General features: G+C 43.9%; 1 protein-coding gene across 1 annotated transcript in view; it reads left to right on the forward strand.

Moving 5' to 3' along the window:
• ARAP2 (ArfGAP with RhoGAP domain, ankyrin repeat and PH domain 2) overlaps positions 1-13,195 on the forward strand; it is a 703,001-nt gene that overhangs the window by 388,117 nt on the left and 301,689 nt on the right. The window contains exon 19 of the mRNA XM_040419005.1: positions 11,455-11,518. Within this exon, the coding sequence (XP_040274939.1) occupies positions 11,455-11,518 (64 nt within the window). The remainder of the gene's footprint in view (positions 1-11,454; positions 11,519-13,195) is intronic.

Raw genomic sequence — 13,195 nt, forward strand, 5'->3', positions numbered from 1 at the left:
CTATCAGTTCCATTCCTATAGAGATCAGTATATAAATGGCCCTGTTGATCCTTAATCACTCTGGTATCTAAAAAGATCACTGCATTTTTATCATAAACCAGTGTAAATTGTAAACCTGCACAAGCTGTGTTCATATAATCAAGGAAAAGCAATAGGGTCTCCTGTGGCCCCACCCATATGCAAAAAATGTCGTCGATAAATCTTTTCCAAACAAGGACATGGTCCCTGTATAATTCAGTGTTATATATATGTGTTTCTTCAAAAGACAACATAAACGTATTTGCATAGGGCGGGGCCACATTCAGACCCATCGCGGTCCCACGTATCTGCAAGAAAAAGCAATCTTCAAACATAAAATAGTTTTCAAATAGAACTAAATGTATTAACTGCAGAAAAAAATCTTGTTCAATCGCTGTATAATTACTCTTCCTCAAAAGAGCAGATACTGCCTGAATGCCTTCTTTATGATTGATGGAGGTATATAAACTTACTACATCTATGGTGACCTAAAGACTTTCAGGGGGAACTGAGTCTAAACCGGCTATTGTCTCAAGAAAATGAGGCGTATTTGTCCATCAAGACTATTGAACCCCCTTATCGGCGGGTTTAATCATCAGGCTGTATCAAAGTCTGAATTGCTTGCCTCTCATTTTTTGTCACATTGTGTCTCATATGTAACTCTCCCCTTCTAATAGAGTCCAGACGCTCTTGCACTTCTTTTGTGACTAGCTCTATGTATGTCTCTGCCGGATGATACATTTTCGGTGGCATAAATGTGGATTTATTCTTTAAGCCCAAATCGGCTAAACACAAATTAGTATGTTCTACACCACTGTTCATACGATGCGGATCTTTTGCAGGCTCAGAAAAATGTGCTTTTAACCTTATTTTACGAAAAAACTGATGTAAGTCAATGTCAAATTGAAAGCTATCAAAGCTTTCAGTTGGGCTAAACGATAGACCCTTTTGTAAAGCTGTGACTTGATCAGGGTCCAGACATCGAGATGAAAAATTAATTACCAAGGAGGGGCTCTTACCTATGAACGAGTCTGCATGGTTTGATTCAGCCCCGTCGCCGATGTTTTGCCGTTGCTTGCGGCCCGCTTGCCTTCTCTTCCCCCACGAGGAAGCCGGCTGCCTCTCCGAAAAAAAGGGCAGGTCTTCCGGGGACCAGCTGATTCGTTGCCGGAGCTTGATGTATCCTGATTCGTTGCCGAAGCTTGATATATCCTGATCTCGCGGATTTTCTGAATCCCAATCTTGGTCGAAAGGACATATCTTGCCATTTGTAGACCAAATGCAGTAAAGGCCCCAAATGTAGCGTTTTGCACAAAATGGGTGTTTTTTTAAACCCAGAATATAACTGCAGTATTTAAAGCTTCTATTTGACTGTCACAAATGCAGCAAAGGCCCCAAATGTAGGGTCTTGCACAAAATGGGTGTTTTTTTAAACCCAGAATATAACAGCAGCATCTAACGCTTGTATTGGACTGTCAGAAATGCAGCAAAGGCCCCAAATGTAGTGTCTTGCACAAGATGGGTGTTTTTTAAACCCAGAATATAACTGCAGTATTTAAAGCTTGCATTTGACTGTCACAAATGCAACAAAGGCCCCAAATGACTCAAAAATTCCTAAAGTTTGGTACGAACCCGAACTTTAAAGTTCAGGTTCGCTCAACCCTACAGCCTAACATAAAGTCAGCAATGTGTGCCAAAGTCACAACAGGCAAGATTTCGCTGTCATCATCAGGAGAGTGACTCTCAATCTCCTCATCCTCTTCTTCCTCTTCTACCCATCCACGCTAAACAGATGCAATTAAACTTCCATGGGTACTACCTTCTGTAGCAGAGGCAACCATCTCCTGCTCCTCCTCCTTCTCATCCTCCTCATCATCATCCAATTTGTGCTGAGAATACGAACTAAGGGTGGTCTGGCTATCACACTGTGTAATGTCTTCCCCCATTTCCACCTCTTCCACATGCAAAGGGTCGGTCTTAATTGTGAGCAGCGAGCGTTTGAGTAGACACAGAAGTGGGATGGTGACGCTGATAATAACAATATCGCCGCTCACCATCTGTGTTGATTCCTCAAAATTTCTTAAAACCTCAGGTCAGACATCCATGATCACTCCTTGCTTGTGAAGAGCGGAAGCTGACTGGAAAGGCGATGACCATGTTGCAGCTGGTATTCCACTACTGCCATCTGCTGCTCACAAAGCCTGGCCAACATGTGGAACATCGAGTTTCAGCGCGTGCTCACATCACACAAGAGTCGGTGAGCTGGCAATTGTAAGTGCTGCTGCAGCGTTGACAGACCGGCAGAAGCTGTCAATGACTTTCGGAAATGGGCACACATGCAACGCATCTTCACCAGTAGCTCAGGCAAATTGGGGTAGGTTTTGAGAAACCGCTGAACCACTAAGTTTAAGACGTCGACTAGGCATGGGATGTGTGTGAGCTTTTAGAGCTCGAAAGCCACCACCAAGTTATGGCCATTATAGGACACAACCATGACTGGTTCTAGGTTGAGTGGCGAGAACCACAGCTCAGTCTGGTCTCTTATCCCCTGCCACAGCTCTGCAGCGGTGTGCTGTTTGTCACCTAAGCAGATCAGCTTAAGCATGGCCTGTTGACGCTTCCCCACTGCAGTGCTACACTGCTTCCAGCTACCAACTAATGGCTGACTGGTGATGCAAGAGATAAATTCTGAGGTGAAAGTGGAGGAGGAGGCGGAGAAGGAAAAGTGGGGGTTGGAGCCACTAACGTAGGTGGTGGCGGAAACCCTGATGGAGTCGGTAGCACCTGTGCCATCCCAGTGACTTCATTATCCACCACCTCCTCTTCCACTTCCTCACTCTGCTCATCCTCCTGACTTGTTGACCTAACAACAACCTCAGTTATTGACAACTGTGTCTCATCCTCATCATCAACCTCTTGAGACACTAATTGCTGTTGACTTATTGGCAACTGTGTCTTATCATCATCATCATCCACCTCGTGAAACACCAATTGCTGTTCCCCACCATCATCTTCCTCTGACTGTGGATGTTCAAGAGTTTGGGAATCAGGGCACAAGATCTCAGGTCCCTCTTCAAGCAGGCTTGTCGAGAGGCCCAAATGAAGGAATGGCACTGAAAAGAGCTCCTCGAAATATGTGAGTGTGGGATCACTTCTTTGGCAAGACTCACCATGGTGGGAGGAAGGAAGATCAGGGTGAGGATTGTGTTGACCAGACTCTTGGCTGCTGAGACTGACTTGGTGGAAGACAGGGTGGTGCTTAACCGACTGGAAGCATTATCTGCTGCAATCCAACCGACCACCTGGTCACACTGGTCTGACTTCGAGAGCGTTGTCCTGCACCGCTCTGCAAACTGGGACATGAAGCTAGTTATTGTGGATGATTGTTTTTCTTGTGCTCTGGCAGCAGGCACAGTTTCAACGCGCCCAGGGCTACGGTCTCTGCATGCACCATCAGCGTCACGGTCATTTCCCTGTCCCTTACTGCTTGCCTTCTTTATATTAAATGTTATATATGCTTGAAAGTTTGTCACAAGTACAGTAGCGTAGGATTTGTGTATGTGCTAAAAAATTGAAAAAGGTATTTGGGATGTGAAAACTTTACACAGGAGATATACCGCAGTTAATGTTGCTAATGTCAGCAACGGCTAAAAAAAAATTACAGGGAATGTCCCAAATAATTTTGGATGTGGAAACGTTACACAGCAGATCTACCCCAGTTAATGTCACTGTCCGCAGCGGACACCGTCTACGGAAAAAGTACACTGGATGTCACTGATATTTGTTGGATGTGCACACGTTACAAAAGAGATGTACCCCAGGTAATGTCACTGTCCGCAGCGGACACGGTCTACGAAAAAAGTACACTGGATGTCACAGATATTTTTTGGATGCGCACATGTTACACAGGAGATGTATTGCAGATAATGTCGCTGTCTGCAGCGGCCTAACTATTGCTGATGTCAGCAGCAGCGACTAAAAAATTACAGGGAATGTCACAGGTATTTTGGATGCTGAAACGTTACACAGGAGATGTACCCCAGGTAATGTCACTGTCCTCAGCGGACACAGGAGATGTAGCGCAGATAATGTTGCTGTCTGCAGTGGCCTAACTATTGCACGCTATTTAGCACAGGATACGCTAAAAATAGAAATTGCTGCCACACACAACAGTCCTTAACCACCTCCGGACCGCTGTACGCAGATTCGCGTTCCGGAGGTGGCAGCGCTGCGCACAATCACGCATATACGCGTCATCTCGCGAGACGCGAGATTTCGCTCAAAGCCGGCCCGCGCATGCGCATCGCGGGGCGGCAAAATTCAAAGAACAAGTTCGTCACCAGCCTGCCAGCAACGATCATTGGCTGGCAGGCTGGCGATTTTCAAAAAATCCAATCAAAAGTCATATAACAGATCATATTAGTAAATATGATCTGTTATATGGCTTGTCTGCTCCTGTGCTGGTCCTTTTCGTCGGTTGGATCCAGCACAGGAGCAGACTGAACTGTGAGTACACCAAACACTACACCTTAGCCCCAGATCACCCCCCTGCACCCCAATTAACCCTTTGATCACCCCTTTGATCGCCCCTGTCAATCACTAGTGAAAGGAAAAAAAGTGATCAGTGTAAACTGTCACTTTTTTTTTTCCACTGGTATTGGCTGTTAGGTTTTAGGGATAGTTTAGGCCCCTTGGTTAGGTAGTTAGCATCAGTTAGCGCCCACCCCACCGCACCGCAGTCACTTTTATTCGCTGAATAGCGTATCGCTAATCAGCATTTGTACTTTTATAGTATCTGTAAGCGATCAAAACTGATCACGGTCAGATCTATAATAGTATTAGTGTCACTTTAGTTCGCCCTCCACCCAAAACGCAGTGTTTGCCCGATCAGGCCTGATAGGTCGCCCACACGTGCGTTCACCCACGCCCGCCCCACCGCAGTGACAAAAAATATATATTTTTTGATCACTGCACATTCATTTTACACGCACTGCGGCGATAAAAAAATCAGTTTTGATATTTTTTATCAACCGCAGCGGCCTCCGGTACTTCGCTAGCCTCCCCTTTGTAAGACAGGCTTGCTTTTTTTCTTGGGTAGTCTCAGGGAATACCCCTAAATTTAGTAGTCCAAATGTCAAACAGGGGGTATTCTTCTGAAGAGGCCTACAGGATTCTGACCCAGTCGGATGAGGAGTGGGAACCCTCATCTGACGAATCTAGCGGGTCAGAATATGAACCTGTAGAAAGCAGTGGCTCTCTGACCCAAAGTTCGGACGAGGAGGTTGAGGTCCCTGGCAGCACCAGGCGTACCCGGCCCCGTGTCGCTAGACCACAGGTTATGCAGGATCCGCTTCAAGAGCAGCAGAGTGGGGCTGTCGCTGCCGGATCACGTGGTGAGGCATACACCAGCAGCGCAGCCCTCCCTGGACCTAGTACCAGCACTGCCGTACAACATGGTGACGTGGCGAGCACCAGAAGGGCAGTTGAAGCTGGTCCGGTGGCACGTGCACTAGTTACCCCGTCGCAGCCACCGCACAGACAGGCCCGTAGAGCCCCTAGAATCCCTGAGGTGCTGGCAAACCCTGATTGCTGTAGTTCCCCCTTTCACCGCCCAGTCTGGAGTTCGGGTTGAGACAGCTCAAATCGGTTCGGCCCTGGGATTTTTTGAGCTGTTCTTGACTGCGGAGCTCTTGGACTTAGTCGTAGCAGAGACAAACCGGTATGCCACACAATTTATATCCGCCAACCCGGGAAGCTTTTATGCCCAGCCTTTCCGGTGGAAACCAGTCCAAGTTTCCGAACTTAAATTTTTTTTGGGCCTTCTCCTCAACATGGGCCTGACAAAAAAGCATAAATTGCGGTCATATTGGTCCACGCACCCGATTAATCACATGCCCATGTTCTCTGCTGCTATGTCCAGGGCACGATTTGAGGCCATCCTCCGTTTCCTGCATTTTAGCGACAACACCACCTCCCGTCCCAGAGGCCACCCAGCTTTTGACCGGCTCCACAAAATTCGGCCCCTCATAGACCATTTCAACCAGAAATTTGCAGATTTGTATACCCCCGAGCAAAACATCTGCGTAGACGAGTCCCTAATACATTTTACCGGGCGCCTTGGCTTCAAACAGTACATCCCAAGCAAGCGTGCCCGATATGGGGTCAAATTGTATAAGCTCTGTGAAAGGGCCACAGGCTATACCCACAAATTTCGGATCTATGAGGGAAAAGATCAGACCCTGGAGCCGGTCGGTTGCCCTGACTACCTGGGGAGCAGTGGGAAGACAGTCTGGGACTTGGTGTCACCCTTATTCGGCAAGGGGTACCATCTTTATGTGGACAATTTTTACACAAGTGTGGCCCTCTTTAGGCATTTGTTTCTAGAACGGATTTGCGCCTGTGGCACCGCGCGAACTAGTCGCGTGGGCTTCCCCCAAAGGCTTGTAACCACCCGTCTTGCAAGGGGGGAGAGGGCTGCCTTGTGTAACGAAGAACTGCTCGCGGTGAAATGGAGAGACAAGCGTGACGTTTACATGCTCTCCTCCATTCACGCAGACACGACAATCCAAATTGAGCGAGCAACCCGTGTCATTGAAAAGCCCCTCTGTGTCCACGACTATAATGCGCTCATGGGAGGGGTGGACTTCAATGACCAGATGTTGTCTCCGTATTTAGTTTCCCGCAGAACCAGACGCTGGTATAAGAAGGTGTCTGTATATTTAATTCAATTGGCGCTGTACAATAGTTTTGTTCTCTACAGTAAGTCTGGGAGAACACGATCTTTCCTCAAATTCCAGGAAGAGATCATCGAGAACCTCCTTTACCCAGGAGGTTCTGTGGCCCCATCCACCAGTGTAGTTAGCCGTCTACACGAGCGACATTTCCCCAGTGTCGTTCCTGGTACCTCAACCCAACCGTCACCCCGAAAAAGATGTCGTGTCTGTAGCAGGAGTGGAATAAGGCGTGACACCCGCTATTTCTGTCCTGACTGTCCTGACCACCCTGCCCTATGCTTTGGTGAGTGTTTCCGGAAGTACCACACACAAGTACACCTAGCATAGGGATTGCATCTCACAGGACAGGCACACAGGGCTATTAGGGCCCTTTTACTCTCAGCTGCTGCAAACCTCTACTTTCACCTGGGATAAAGTGCATAACGTACTTCGCCACATCTTTGGGCGATTTGCGCTTTGCACATTGTCCCATGGGGAAGGAGAGGTTTGTTCTATAAAGGTAAAAAAACCTAAACAAAAAAAAAATTACCGGTAAGTAAAAAAGTTTAAAAAGTTAAAAAAAAGTTAATATGTTCTGTTCTAAAGTTAATAAAGTTATTGCTTTGCGGCCTGGTTTTTTCTTTTTTGTTTTGTTTTTTTTACCTTCCAGGTGGACCAACCGATCGACCAGCTGCAGCACTGATGTGCATTCGGACAGAAGCATTGCGCTGCTGTCAGATTACACGCAAGTCGGTGTATGCGGCGCTGCAAGACGAGATTTCTCCTCTGCAGTAAAAGATATGTTTGCCGAGGCATATGAGCTGAGGAGGTGGCGGTGTTCATATACTTTGGCAAACACTTTGTATATATAAAAAAAAAAAAATCCCGGCAATGATTTATTCATCCACATCGATTGATGTGAATGGAGAAATCTGGTTTGCCAGGGCATACGAGCTGAAGTGGGTATGGATGTTGGGCGCAGCTCCTATGTCCTGGCAGACGCCTTCCCCTCCTTTTTCTTTTTTTGGCAGAGATTTTTTCATCCACATTGATCGATGCGAATGAAGAAATCTGTGCCGTTCATTTTTTTCTTTCAGCCCAGAGGCTGAATGGAAAAAAAAAATCTCATTGCCCGTATGCTCAATATAAGGAGAATAGCAGAAACTCCTAATGCTGGGCATACATGTAATGATTGCGGAGACCCTCAAATGCCAGGGCAGTACAAACACCCCACAAATAACACCATTTTGGAAAGAAGACACCCCAAGGTATTCACTGAGGGGCATATTGAGTCCATGAAAGATTGAAATTTTTGTCCCAAGTTAGCGGAAAGGGAGACTTTGTGAGAACAAAATCAAAAAAATCAATTTCCGCTAACTTGTGCCAAAATTTTTTTTTTCTATGAACTCGCCATGCCCCTCATTGAATACCTTGGGGTGTCTTCTTTCCAAAATGGGGTCACATGTGGGGTATTTATACTGCCCTGGCATTTTAGGGGCCCCAAAGCGTGAGAAGAAGTCTGGTATCCAAATGTCTAAAAATGCCCTCCTAAAAGAAATTTGGGCCCCTTTGCCCACCTAGGCTGCAAAAAAGTGTCACACATCTGGTATCTCTGTATTCAGGAGAAGTTGAGGAATGTGTTTTGGGGTGTCTTTTTACATATACCCATGCTGGGTGAGATAAATATCTTGGTCAAATGCCAACTTTGTATAAAAAAATGGGAAAAGTTGTCTTTTGCCAAGATATTTCTCTCACCCAGCATGGGTATATATAAAATAACACCCCAAAACACATTCCCCACCTTCTCCTGAGTACGGAGATACCAGATGTGTGACACTTTTTTGCAGCCTAGGTGGGCAAAGGGGCCCATATTCCAAAGAGCACCTTTCGGATTTCACAGGTCATTTTTTACAGAATTTGATTTCAAACTCCTTACCACACATTTGGGCCCCTAGAATGCCAGGGCAGTATAACTACCCCACAAGTGACCCCATTTTGGAAAGAAGAGACCCCAAGGTATTCGCTGATGGGCATAGTGAGTTCATAGAACTTTTTATTTTTTGTCACAAGTTAGTGGAATATGAGACTTTGTAAGAAAAAAAAAAAATCATAATTTTCCGCTAACTTGTGACAAAAAATAAAAAGTTCTATGAACTCACTATGCCCATCAGCGAATACCTTAGGGTGTGTACTTTCCGAAATGGGGTCATTTGTGGGGTGTTTGTACTGTCTGGGCATTGTAGAACCTCAGGAATCATGACAGGTGCTCAGAAAGTCAGAGCTGCTTCAAAAAGCGGAAATTCACATTTTTGTACCATAGTTTGTAAACGCTATAACTTTTACCCAAACCATTTTTTTTTACCCAAACATTTTTTTTTTATCAAAGACATGTAGAACAATAAATTTAGAGCAAAATTTCTATATGGATGTCGTTTTTTTTGCAAAATTTTACAACTGAAAGTGAAAAATGTCATTTTTTTGCAAAAAAATCGTTAAATTTCGATTAATAACAAAAAAAGTAAAAATGTCAGCAGCAATGAAATACCACCAAATGAAAGCTCTATTAGTGAGAAGAAAAGGAGGTAAAATTCATTTGGGTGGTAAGTTGCATGACCGAGCAATAAACGGTGAAAGTAGTGTAGGTCAGAAGTGTAAAAAGTGGCCTGGTCTTTCAGGGTGTTTAAGCACTTGGGGCTGAGGTGGTTAAAAGGACTTTTCGGTCTGTAAAGTTTTAGCAATTTAGCGCAGGTTGCGCTAAAAATATATATTGCTGCTGCCACACACAACAATAGTCCTTAAAAGGACTTTTGGGTCTTTGACAAGTTTTCTACTGAAAAAAAGAAATTTTCACTCCTACACTGTTTCTTTTCTTCAGCACAGCTCTCCCTGACTAACACTGAGCCAAACACGTGTCATCGGGTTCTATGTAGCACCTGATGACGCATTCCAGCTAGCCAATTACTGTAATGCCAGTAACCAACATGGCTACGGAATTACAGTGAAGGGCAGTACTTACTTGCATTGTTTATTGGCTGCGTAGCAGCCAACAAACGTGTGGGGAGGAGACTCGAGCATTGCTTTTAGCATATGCGGTGTTTGGCCGAATACCACCATGTGCCGAGCATCATTTTAAATACTTATTCATTGTGTTTGCGCTGCAACATCACACAGGCACACAGCTCTGGGGTGGGGAATCATATAGTAATCTGTCAGCTTGGTCCCCAGTAGATGAATTTAATTTGCAGATGGTAGCTGAGGATGGGTGCTATATTTGGCAGTGGGGGTCATTTGGACTTCTAGGCAATTAAAGGTATAAAGGTGTTGAAGTGGTGTATGCAAATCAATACACCCACACTCTATCTCGGAATTCAACAGCCAATGTTGCAACAGAACCCCCGACTTCATACCAAAGTTTGATTACTCTCAAGCACATGGTATGAGCTACCGTGATATTTGGTGCATCATTTTAGCACATTAGTCTCCCCCCGATATGTACACCCGCATATTGATCTGCTATTGTTTGGGGTGTCGGGAGTACTACAATTGAGGCCTGTAAACGGTTGTTACCCCCCTTTTTTTTATCCCTACAACTAATAAAGATTAATTGGTTCAAATCAGCGTGGTATCCATCTTTGGCAGCATAATGAGTTTGTCCTTGAACTTTTGAGTTTTATTCTTGAACACAACTATTTGTTTTTGACCATCGCCTGTACCATCAGCTCAGGGGGGTGGCGATGGGGAGCCCCTGTACCCCCACTTTCGCCAACCTGTACCTGGGCTGGTGGGAACGGGAAGTTGTGTTCGCTGAGAATAACCATAAATGGGCTGACCATATTAATTTATGGTTACGTTACCTCGATGATGTGCTAATTTTGTGGTCAGGAAGTGTAGTTGATTTCAACAGCTTTGTCACAGACTTGAATAATAACACATTGGTATTGTTTTTTACCTGCGAAATTCAAGAATCGAAAATTGCGTTTCTTGACCTCACTATTTTCAGGGATGGTGATGGCAACATTGGCACTCGTCTATTTCGCAAAAAGACGACCACGAATAGTCTACTTAGGTGGGACAGTTGCTACCCCCTTCCCCTCTAAAGAGGAATACCTAAAGGGCAATACTTTAGGGTAAGGCGCTAGGATGTCTGATTTTAGGGCTCCGAGTCCTCAGCACTCCCTCAGTGCGCCTGCGCCGATGACATCACCGAAAGAGAAGACATCATCGGCGCACGCGCACTGAGGGAGTGCTGAGGAGGCGAGCCTCCTTCTCTCAGAGCGCCTGCGCCGAATCAAGACAGGCGCGCGATTTTTGAAATGCAGACATAGCCAGCCGGAGGAGGAGATCGCTGCTGGCCCTGTCAATCAACAGGAGGAGGGGGCGTTTTTTTGCCGCCCTACTTGCTGGTAGACAGGTAATTTGCATATTCTAAAAGTATGTTTTTTTCATTATCTACTGAACGAAGTACCCCAAAAAAAAATTGGAGTTTAGTGAAGCCCTTTAAGTTTATTAGAATGTGTGCCACTCATACATTTCACTTGCTACATCTATATTTCTTTCATATCCTGTGGATATGCCATAAATGTGTATGATGGAAATAACCCTACACCTATTTCATCTGGGACAGCCAATGAAGTCAAGTTTCCTCACTTTACAATGATATCATACTAATATAGATCAGATTTCAAATATCTATAATTTCACTTATAACATGTTTGTTTTCTAGCTCAAAGTTCAACGATGATAAATGGAGAAAAGAGAAATGTTGTATTACTGGTTGAAAATGGAAGGTAATAATTTTACAAAATGATGTTACATTATTTTTTCAGGAGGTATAGAAAACAAATGTGACAAGTGCGAGGAACCATTTTTCACTTTTTAATTAAACAAGCGCTAACCCTAGAATTTGTGAGATGTAATGTATAATCATATTCCTAGATAAATGGATTTCTATGACCTAATGGAATTTAAAGCAACACTCCAGACAAAGCTTCTAAACTGCATTATGACTGGTACAGTGTCTGAGTTGGTGGAGCATGATTTATATAACATCCCAGTGATATGTACCACTTCCTCAGGTCCTGCACCAGGTAAAACAGTTTGTGTTTTATTCAGAGTGTTCCTTGATGGCAGCATACAGTACATTACTGTCATGCTTTTTCTTCTCAATTATTTGCTATAGAAAGGTTTGTTGTAAATTTAAATTCCCGAATCACCGAATTAAAAAAAATAATAATTCAAATTCTACCCAATAATTCGTCACAAATTGACGTTGATCCAATTTCCCTACAAATTTGTATATAACACCCTCTAGTCTCCTAGGACTCAGATTTTTTTGAGGAAAAGATATAATCTCTTTTTGTTAATTTTTTACTAATTCTACTTTTCCTCTCTCCCTTTCTCCGTCCCTAAGCTCTTAGGGTACTTTCACACTAGCATTAGAAGAATCCGCAGGCAGTTCCGTTGCCGGAACTGCCTGCCTGATCCTGAAATCCGTATGCAAACGGATATCATTTGTTTCCGGATCCGGATGCTGCTCCGTCTGACAAATGCATTGCAATACCGGATCCGTCTCTCCGGTGTCATCCGGAAAAACGGATCAGGTATTTTATCTTTTTCATAGATTTAAAGGTCTGTGCATGCACAGACCAGGAAACCGGATCTGTTTTTTCAGAAAAATTGGTACCGGATCCGGCATTAATACATTTCAATGGAAATAAATGCCGGATCTGGCAATCAGGCAAGTGTTCCGGAATTTTGGCCAGAGAAAATACTGCAGCATGCTGCGGTATTTTCTCCGGCCAAATACCGTAAAAGGGACTCAACTGAAGACATCCTAATACATACAGAACGGAATGCTTTCCATTCAGAATGCATTGGGATAAAACTGATGTTTTTTTTTTTTTACAGTATTGAGCCCCTAGGACGGAACTCAGTACCGGAAAACTTTAACGCTAGTGTGAAAGTATCCTTAAACGCAACGACAGAATTAACTAATAATATCAGAGTGACACTGACATACAGTAAATGGCTATGGGTAAAAGCATGTTTAACCCTTTCAAGACACAGCCGTTGTTCACCTTTCTGACAGAGCATATTTTCACTAATCTAACGTGTCACTTTATGTGGTAATAACTTTGGAATGCTTTCATTGATCAATTGTATTTTATGGTAAACGTAAATCTAAGTTGATATGTTTTTCCTATATTTATAAAACAAATCCTAAATTTATGGAAAATTGTGAAAAAGTATTTGTAAATTAGAATTTTTCTGTTGTAAGACAGATAGTAATACCTCATAAAATACTTATTAATTAAAATGTATCATATGTCTACTTTATGTTTGCATCATTTTCTAAATGGCTTTTTTTCAGGACATTAGATAGCTTAGAATTTTAGAAGCAATTTTTCATATTTTTAAGAAAGTTTCTAAAATCCACTTTTTTAAGGACCAATTCAGCTTTGAAG

Source organism: Bufo bufo, chromosome 2 (genome assembly GCF_905171765.1).
Source record: "Bufo bufo chromosome 2, aBufBuf1.1, whole genome shotgun sequence".
Lineage (NCBI taxonomy): Eukaryota > Metazoa > Chordata > Amphibia > Anura > Bufonidae > Bufo > Bufo bufo.